Genomic DNA, 10,541 nt, shown 5'->3' on the forward strand with positions numbered 1-10,541 from the left:
GTGAAATTATGACTTCAACCCTAGTTTCAGGATATACAAATACCATAGCTCAACGAAGAGAGCATTTCGAACATACAATGACATTGCAGTAGTAAAGAGAGCACTTCATATTTCTACTTTAGCTGGGGATTTTTGGCTTTGTCTGCACCTGGTATCCTGTGCACAGAAATGATTTAATTTCCCATGTGGAATACTGCATGTAATTCAAACAGCTGGACAAGCTCTAGGCAGAGGCAACCTGTCAGAGTCTGAGAAATGGCTCTTTATACAACTGTGTTGCTCATGGCCATGTGAGCGCTATCCTCCGTACCCTAGGATGTCTGATGCACAAACTGGTTTGTGTGTGACTGAGCCATCATCTCAATTTATGCCCCTTTGACTTTAGAAGGTCTGTAAATGTCTAGCAATCTACTGGTCTATAAAGTCATCTGCCTTTTTAGCCCTTTGTCAATCAGTTTGAGTGTAATTTTGTCTCTGAGCATATTGTTTTAGTGCCTGCAAACTCAAATTTCTGACTTTCTGCCTTAGCTCCATGACATCGTTGGCATTTTGATTTTTGACTGGTTGTAACTGATACAAGAGTTGGTCTACATCTGAAATAATATTCTTTTTACACTTATTGTAGACCATTGTCAAAACCTTTCATCATGGCTCGGCCTTGAGAGCATCCACTACTGCCTTCCTCAGCTCCAAAAGTTAATTTGGGGGTCATAGGGAAGGTGGAGGTGGTGGTTTGGAAGTGCCTTTCAGCTTGTGGAAATTGTGAAAATAGTCACACTGAATGCTCAGAATACTCTATTAACATGAGGTCAGCTGGAACCTTTGCAAAGGTTCCAGCTGTTTCTGAGCAAGCAGCAGAATCTTCAACCACCCCTCGTCCCACACTACCAAGTGTTTTAAAATAGATTTTATATATGTACTGTATTTTTCTGCCTATAAAACACCCCCTATTTGGGGAGACTCAGATTTAAGAAAATCCACCCTCAGCACTCTCTGTGTATAAGACGACCCCTAATTTTGGACATTATTTTTTAGGGGGGAAACTTAGAGTTATACACAGAAAAATACGGTAGATTAAATCTATCAATGTTTACCGTATTTTTCCTTCTATAACACGCAGATTTTTTCTTCTAAAAAGGAAGGGGAAATGTCTGTGCGTGTTATAGAGCGAATGTGTGGTCCCTGGAGCCGAAAAATCATGCAAAAATCAAATCGCGGTGCTGCACGCTGCACGGATAAGCGAAACCTGAAAAGAGGAAGCGGCTGCTTTCCTGCATTCTGCCTCAGGGTCTTACTGCCCACCCTCCTGTTTCGTTGCTGTGTTTGCTGAAACGGAACAAAGAGCAGGGAAAGCCCCTCCCCTCCAGGCAAGCTCCGGTGCTGCTGGGGGAGAGGGAGAGAGAGGGGGGAAGGGAGAGAGAGGGGGGGAGGGAGAGAGGGGGGGAGGGAGGGAGGGAGGGAGGGAGGGAGGGAGAGAGAGAGAGAGAGAGAGAGAGAGAGAGAGAGAGAGATGGCTGGCTTGGGTGGGGGGAAACTTTTGCCTTTCTTTCCTCCCTCCCGTTAAATCCCTCTCCTGCATTCTTAGCCAGCTGCTTCTCTGCACACCCCTCTAATGTCCCTTCTTTGTTTTTCCTTCGCTCCCCACTTAAAATGTGGTTACAAAGCATGGATCCTCAGGATCTTTGCATTGGGTCACCCCAAATTCACCATCAGATCACATAGCATGTCCATGGCTACAGCCTGCACCAAAAAAATCACGCACCCACTGTTGCCTGGGGCTGCAATGGTGCAAAAATGTGGTTAAAAAGCATGGATCCACAGGAATTCTCAGGATTTTGGCATTGGGTCACCCCAAATTCACCATCAGATCACATAGCATGTCCATGGCTACAGCCTGCCCCCCCCCCAAATCACATACCACTGTTGCCTGGGGCTGCAATGGTGCAAAAACATGGTTACAAACCATGGATCCACATGGATCCTCAGGATCCTTGCATTGGGTCAGCCCAAATTCACCATCAGAGCACATAGCATGTCCATGGCTACAGCCTGCCCCCCCAAAATCACGCACCCACTGTTGCCTGGGGCTGCAATGGTGCAAAAACGTGGTTACAAACCATGGATGCACAGGGATTCTCAGGATTTTTGCATTGGGTCAGCCCAAATTCACCATCAGATCACATGTCTGTGGCCACAGCATGAAGCACAAAAATGATACATCCACTGTTTCATTCAGAATGTTTTTTCCCTTGTTTTCCTCCTCTAAAAACGATGTGCGTGTTATGGTCAGGTGCGTGTTATAGAGCGAAAAATACGGTAATTGTATTTTAGTGATTGATTTTTCTGTTTTTAGCCATTCTTGTTTTTATCTGTAAGTTGCCAAGTCCTGTCAGTAGAAAAGGTGGGGAAGAATAATAATAATGCTGCATACCTAAGGAAATGAATGAATGAATGAATACGGCAGTATGTTTGACAGAGGGAAGGATGGAAAAGAAAGCAGACAACAATGAATTCAAAGAAAGAGGAAATGGGGAGCAAAAAAGTGTATGTTGCTGGATTTTGTAATTTGAGATACCCAAGAAAACTAGAAATGGGAGGGAGAGAGAGGGGGGGAGGGAGAGGGAGCCCCCCAAGACCTGATATGTGCCCTTGAGAACATTGAGCTCAATACCAATCACTATGTCTGGCTGCTTTCCTCTTTCCCTTCAGTCAGAAGAAGTTCTCCCCTCTTGGACCTATGAGCTACAAGTGCCTAGGATCTTTGTGAGAATCCTCACAAAGGTCAGCAGAGGATGAGGTTTTTTTTAATCATTTGTTCCTCTAATCAGAAGGTGATATAAAAGAGGCAATGGTATACTTCGCTAACAAGCAAGAGCCTCGCTTTCCGCTTCTCTTAAAATAGCTCAATTGAACTATCTGCATTACAATTTGCTGCCAGCTGTAATTGGAGATTATGCATGCATATGAACTCTCCTTTCCAAACATCACTTTTTGCATTATTTATCTGGGGATGCAAATTCATGTTCCAAAAACTCTTCCTTGCTCCTCCCTGCTTGTTCCCTGCAGATCTGGAGAATCTTATATAGAGTTTTATTTTAAAATGTAGGGTAAAGAACAGCAAGTAGCACCACCAGTAGCTGTGGCACCTGGGCACATACACATCAGTGGAGAGCAAATGCTGTCATTGCTTCCTGATGTTCTGGGTGCTTTAATGCTGTTCTCATTGCTATTGAATAATTTGCTGCAACCTCCTATCCTTTACGAAAATGTTGACCTAAGGGATGATTGAAGGTGATCCAACTTAGCAATATGGGAAGAAATATCATTCAGCTTACAAAGAATGTTATATTCAAATTGGCTCTAAAAAGTCTGTTCATGACCATTTACTAAAGCAAGAGGGGAAGCCTACAGCCCTCCAAACGTTGTTAGATTTCTATTCCCATCAGCTACAGCTAGCATGACAGATGACAGGGAATTATGGGAGTTATGGTTGAGCAATATCCAGAAAAATCACAGGCAGGGCCGTCTTACCCATAGGCACTAGGGGTGCAGGGCACCCAGGCTCTCAGGGGCTCCAGGCCCAAAAGTTGAGTCAGGGGAAGAGCCCGCCCATCGGTTGGAGTGCCGCAGTGGGTTCTTCTGCTGCAGGTGGCTCTGCGCTGCAAGTTTGGGGGCGACTGAGTCAGCAAGACGTTGAGGTGGCTGGTCGGCTCCACCTTCCTGCGTGCCTGGGACTGGGCAACCTGGGGGGGCACTGGGCGGGTCTTTGCACCCCAACGCTGCAAATGCTTAAGACAGCCCTGATCACAGGTTCATTATTCCTATAATAAGGAGGTAGATGTGTAGAACAGGTATCAACAAAGAGTTGGTTATGCACATGAATGTCCTTTACTTAACAACTGCGATACCAAGTGATAATTTGCATGTGTGAATGAGTCTACACTGCTCTAACGCCACAGATCTCGCATCACCTCAGACACATTACTTTTCACGCATTCAGCTAAGTGAGTCATCAAATGTGCCATATTGAAGCACTGATATATTAAGTAATTTCCTGCGTGTATGAATCAGCCTTCAATTTCTGAGAGGTATAGGGTTGTCACTTGTATTTAGGGGAAGGAAAGCCAGCAATGATGCCTCAACACCACTTCTTCAACCCCACCACAGCATGGAGCAGTAGACCTGGTGTCCAGAGTCCTATAAAAAAAAGCACTGGAGCTTTTGTGCCATTTGGTCTACCCACAGGAAATCATAGGGCGTTTTGCACACTAGGTTGACTCATTCAAGCACTTTGGGACTTTCATTTTCCTGGTCTACACATTGTAATGCATTGGGGAGTTGGGCTGCTATGTCTACCTATAGCAGGCATAGGCAAACCCAGCCCTCCAGGCATAGGCAAACTCAGCCCTCCAGATGTTTTAGGACTACAACTCCCATCATCCCTGACCACTGGTCCTGTTAGCTAGGGATGATGTGAGTTGTAGTCCCAAAACATCTGGAGGGCCGAGTTTGCCTATGCCTGAGGGTTTCAGCTGCCAGGAGTACCCATTAGAAAGCATTGGCGGCAGCTATTAGCAATTAATTTTAAATACATCAACATTTCAGTGAGCATAGTAGGTCAAGAAAAAATAGTCCAATAACTTCATAGCCACAAAGCAGATGGCAATAGTGCATAGGACTCTCCCCTTCCCCACCATTTATGCTTCAACCTAAAAGGCGGGAAAGCCTCCTCAGAGTTCTGGAATCAGCTGCTGTGAGAGGACGGGAGGGTGAGGCAAGGCAACCATCCTCTGACAGCAAACACAGTCGGTCTCCCCTCACAGGTCTTCCAGAACAGCTCCCTTATGAATGCTCCTAGGCAAGGCAGGTGGAAACAGCCATTGCTTGGCAGCAAACATAGTCTTTGTTTATCCCTCTCAGAACTAAAATTCCCAGCACCCTTAACAAACTACAGCTCCCAGGATTCATATAGGGTAGGGGTGAGGAAAATATGCTTTAAATGTATGGTGAGCGTGCAGCCTCTCTTTCTTCATAGAGAAGGGAGCAACAGCGAAGACTAGCCTAGAAAAGGAGAATGACAACATAGGGGGAAATATGTTTCACAAGGGAGGATGAACAACAGTTTGGAAATGCATCTGTGACTGGTCTTGATTCGGTTGCTGTTGGCCTCCCCCAGAAGGAATATGTTGTTCTTTCAGCTTTGAAAATGTTGTTTTCATTTTTCAAGACAAAGCAGGCATTTGCATTGAATGTTGAAATAATTGTTTTCAAGGGTCTGTCAGAGGCAAGAATTGCCTCACACATTAAAGCTGGTCCTGCTTCAGACACTACCACAACAGTATATCAGTATGATGTACACCACTGGGCACATACATATCACGGGCAAATTCAGAGGACCAGAAAGAGGTTGGTGGGATTTCAAGAATCAGTCTTAGGCCTTTTTATGCTTTGCATGAGCCTCCCACTAGTGTCTCTCAGCGTTATAACCAGTTCCCACAGGGTGGGACCTAGATGGAAGGAAATGGTTTGCTGAAGAACTGTAAAAAGAAGGGAAGTGACAGGTACTGAAGTAGGCCGTGTGTGTTTATGTGTGCAAAGGCCTTCACCCTCAATCATTTACCTCACTTATGAAATAGCCCTCCAAAAACTAGCTGCTGAACAGAAATGGATGTAAAGTTCTTTGAATGCCCTTGAGAACTATATTAATCTTATTAAATCTAAAGTGTTGCTATTTGGTAAACTTGGAAAGAGGCTCTTCTCTGACATTCAGGGGAAATATAGATGCAATACTAGGTGAGGGAGAAGCAAAAGATGGGTGTTGCTGGGAGGATAGCTTTTTTGCTATTTGTCACCCATAAGCCTGTTTTCTACCTGTTTTGAGGCAGAAAAATTGGGTACAAATTAATATTAGTAATAGTAGTAGTAGTAGTATTAAAACCCAGCTGTGGATTTTGGAAGAGTAACAAGGAGGGTTCAGCTACTAATCCTAAAGTGGCAAGAGCCATGCATTTCTTAACTTGTATTACTCCCAACTCTTTCCCAGAAGTACAGTTGCTAAGGCAGCTAGCCCATATCATATACCTGTGCTTTTAGATTTTTGCTAGGCAACACTTTATATTGTCCTTCTTAAATTTCTTCCCATTGCCCTCTGTTCCCCTTTCCAGTATTTGGAGATGAGTTTGAAATATTAGCCTATCCTCTAAAATGTCTATCGTTTCTCTCAGCCCATTTTTAATGCACAAAACAAACCTGTATGGGATGTTTGATAAGAGGTAGGTTGTGACTTTGCCCAACACCCTCTTGTGATCTTCAAGACTAGTTGAGGATTTGAACGAGGACTTCTCAGTCTAACACAAAGGTGGGTAACATTTTTCAGGCCAAGGGCCGCATTGCCTTTTGGGCAGACTTCTGAGGGCCACATACCAGTGGTGAGTGGGACCACAGATAAAAGCAGGGAGAGCAATAAATGTGATTTTGCCTTTGTACAGTAAGCTACCACCCTCAAGGTAAGTAAAGGGCATTATCAGTGTTCAAGGACACAGTTCAAAGACACTCAGTGACAGGTTTGGCCTTTGGAGAGGGGCTGTGATATAGACAGAGTTTTGGGGGCCATATGGAGATACTTGGAAGACTCCATTTGGCCCTATCCCTGAGGTAACATTTGGCCTATTCTACCACACTGTGCATTGATCTTTCACTAGAAAATATTTGTGTTTCACATGTCACGGTGTCACTGCATACATACTTCCACATTCTAGGATTTTTACTTCCCGTTTCTGGGCAGTGTTGTAATAGGTGTGAATAAGTCTTTTTTTTGTTATCTTTGTTATTTCTATTTTTAAAACTGATAAATTGGGAAAGTTCTCGTTCAAGATGTACTAGTACTGGAGTAAAATATGAGTAATGCTTTTGTCACTAATGATTATATTGATACAGGCAGAAGCAGAAAAGATCAATATTTAGTAACCTTGGTGTCCTTGGGAGAATGTTATCACCTTCAGGAGATTTTAACAGTGCAGTAGCATTAAAAAAAAGATTAATTTACTTCTGAATGAATACTGCCATATTAATGAAGATAAAGTAATGGACCAGATATCATATTTGGGTGAAGAACTATTGAAGCCCATGAGAATTCGATCTGAAACCATTTTGTTCTCTCCCCACCCCCCCAAGATAAGAAATACAAGAGAGGAATTTGAAGAGACACTTAGTAAATATGTGTTCTTGATATGTACAGGCCATTCTGCATTAGTGTCAGGTTTTGAATGTGTGTGGAGGGGGAGAAATAAATGATTAAAACTGAATTTCTATCTCAGGACCCTATGACTCTTCAGATCTGCTGAGACTCCGACTCCCACCCACCAGTCCCAGCCAGTATGGATAATAATCAGAGATGATGGGAACTGTAGTCTGGCAACATCTGGATGGTCACAACCTTCCCCCTCCCCGAGTGGAGCTTTAGTGGGGGAAGATCCATAACTGAGTGGTAGAGCATCTGTTTCGCATACAAAAAGTCCCAGGTTCAATCCCTGCCATCTCCAGGTAGAACTGGGAATGCCCTGCCTGAAACCCTGGACAGACACTGCCAGTCAGTATAGACAAAACTGCGCTAGGTGGACCAGTGGTCTAAGCAGCTTCCTATGTTCCTGTAGTTGGGAGAAAGGGTTGTCTGACCTCCATAGGAAACAAGGAGGAGCCAACAAGCCATGAATGGGAGGAGGGATTCCAGTGCTGCTGTTCTAGCATCCAGGTACCTCTGGGATGCAAAACAGGGTTTTTTAATATCTACAGGGCTACCTCCTTTGTGTTGCCTACACTACTTGCATATAAGCCAGGGCATGCCATGCGTGTGCAGTGAAGCTATTTGGCAATTTATGTGGGATATGCATAAATGCGGATTATGGGCTTCCCCCAACCAGAAGAAAAAGGAACCCTATATTAGTGTGAAAACTCCCTGATAAAGCCTCCTATGGGAAATGTCAGGACTCTACAGGACTGTGGTACAAAGTCAGCCTCAATTCATATTCAGCAAAGTTTCTTCCGCCCTAAGTGATTCGTTCTACTTTGCAACTCTAAAAATAGGGCAATTGGGAGCTCTGTTCTGAGCCAGCCTTGATAGCCTGCTGCTCCTTATTTTATTTTGAAACTATTTGTTTTAGCAAAACTATACTTGCTTGCTTGTTCCTGATGCCACCCTTGGTTTGTCCTATTTACCTGTGTTACCTTGGCCAATGTACTTTAGATTCATTTTTTGGTTCAGTGAGTGACCGAGGAAACCAACCCCCCCCCCCATACCTGGGCATGTGCATGTATCGAATGAGTGGAGATGACCATCTCCCCAGCTCTCAACTAAGCTGACCTTCTAAAGTGGGAAGATGGTGGGACTTATCCAACCTGTGATACATTGGATCCTAGGCCAGCCTCCTTGTCACAACTGCATGGTGCCCAGTTCAGGCCCTATTGCTGCATCAGCTGCATATTATTTCAGAATGTGCAGGAGATCAAAATGGGATTCATATATCCTCTTTAGTACAGAATCTAAACATATACTTTTTCTGAAAAGAATTTGATTTTGAGACGCAGAGTGAAACAAAACACTAGGGCTATGCCCTGTCTTGCGACAAATCACAGATCCTGAACCAATCTGGGCTTGGCCCAGAGCAGGACAAGACATCCCCAGATTGTCCTGGGTCAGGTCCACTAGAGTAATCCAGAGCAGCCAGGTGACCCTGTGTTTAATCATAGTTCTAAACCCTAATTAAACCTGTACAGTGGTACCTCGGGTTACATATGCTTCAGGTTACATACGCTTCAGGTTACAGACTCCGCTAACCCAGAAATAGTACCTCGGGTTAAGAACTTTGCTTCAGGATGAGAACAGAAATTGTGGGGTGGCAGCAGGAGGCCCCATTAGCTAAAGTGGTGTTTCAAGTTAAGAACAGTTTCAGGTTAAGAACAGACCTCCAGAATGAATTAAGTATGTAACCAGAGGTACCCCTGTAGTGGGTCACAAAGAGAGGGGGTGGAGGAGGGGACATAGCCTAAGAATCTCACTTGCTTGCCACCCCCTTGCCACTGACAATATGCTTAATTGGGCTTTTTAATCCTATTTAAACAATTAGGGCTGTACAAGTCCCCTGATTCAGTTTGGATCTATATCAGGTCCAGGTTGTCCCATGATATGAGGCATCAAATAAGTCCCCAAACTACAGGGTATTGGCAGCTCTAGAAAATATTTTACAATGGAACAAGACAGTTCAATATAAGCTTCCTAAACTGTAGATAAGCCACTCCAATGACCATAAGCTAACTTGGCCATGGACCCTGTTGCTTTGCCAAATGGGTGTTGAGCACTTGCAGCCAGGCAGCGCCATTTCTACTGGTCTTATTTTCTTTAATGTCTCACAATCAAATCTCTATATGCTTTGTGTTTTCCCCTCCTCACAAACAAACTTTACTGTCTAACAGCTTTCTCCTGTTTTTTCTCTCTACAGTATATCGCATTTGCCTCCCTCTTCTTCATTCTGGTTTCCATCACTACCTTTTGCCTCGAGACCCATGAGAGATTTAATCCCATCGTTAACAAGACGGAGACGGAAATTGTTGGGAATGATACCCACGTGCGCATCTATCGGGAGGCGGAGACAGAGGCCTTCCTAACCTACATTGAAGGGGTCTGCGTCGTTTGGTTTACTTTTGAGTTCCTAATGAGGGTCATTTTCTGCCCGAACAAGATGGAATTTATCAAAAACACCTTGAACATCATTGACTTTGTGGCCATTCTGCCTTTCTACTTGGAGGTTGGACTCAGTGGCCTGTCTTCCAAAGCTGCCAAGGACGTCTTGGGCTTCCTGCGAGTCGTCCGATTCGTACGAATCTTGCGAATTTTCAAGCTGACCCGCCACTTTGTAGGGCTGCGGGTCTTGGGTCATACCCTCCGTGCCAGCACAAACGAATTCTTGCTGCTCATCATCTTCTTGGCATTGGGCGTCTTAATCTTTGCCACAATGATTTACTACGCTGAGAGAATAGGTGCTAAACCCAATGATCCTAGTGCCAGCGAACACACACACTTTAAAAATATCCCCATTGGCTTCTGGTGGGCTGTTGTCACCATGACTACCCTGGGCTACGGAGACATGTATCCTCAGACTTGGTCAGGCATGCTGGTGGGGGCCCTCTGTGCTCTTGCAGGCGTGCTGACCATTGCCATGCCTGTACCCGTCATTGTGAACAATTTCGGAATGTATTACTCCTTAGCTATGGCTAAGCAGAAGCTACCAAAGAAAAAAAAGAAGCATATCCCACGGCCGCCCCAGCTGGGATCCCCCAATTATTGTAAATCTGTCATAAACTCTCCACACCACAGTACTCAGAGCGACACATGCCCACTCGCCCAAGAAGAAATGTTAGAAATTAACAGAGCAGGTAGGAAACCTCTTAGAGGAATGTCCATCTGACCTTTAACCTCCATCCTTTGTAGAGATTGAAAGATTCAGTCAGACTGCTTTCTTAGCACAATGGGTAGCACATTATCCCAT

General features: G+C 44.5%; 1 protein-coding gene across 5 annotated transcripts in view; it reads left to right on the forward strand.

The window, feature by feature from the left end:
• KCNC1 (potassium voltage-gated channel subfamily C member 1) overlaps window positions 1–10,541 on the forward strand; it is a 123,151-nt gene that overhangs the window by 95,216 nt on the left and 17,394 nt on the right. For all 5 annotated transcript variants that reach the window (XM_083709217.1, XM_083709214.1, XM_083709215.1 and 2 more), the window contains exon 2: window positions 9,495–10,428. In XM_083709217.1, coding sequence (XP_083565343.1) covers window positions 9,495–10,428 — 934 coding nt within the window. The remainder of the gene's footprint in view (window positions 1–9,494; window positions 10,429–10,541) is intronic.

This window comes from Podarcis gaigeae (assembly GCF_964106915.1).
Source record: "Podarcis gaigeae genome assembly, chromosome: 1".
In the NCBI taxonomy this organism is placed as follows: domain Eukaryota; kingdom Metazoa; phylum Chordata; class Lepidosauria; order Squamata; family Lacertidae; genus Podarcis; species Podarcis gaigeae.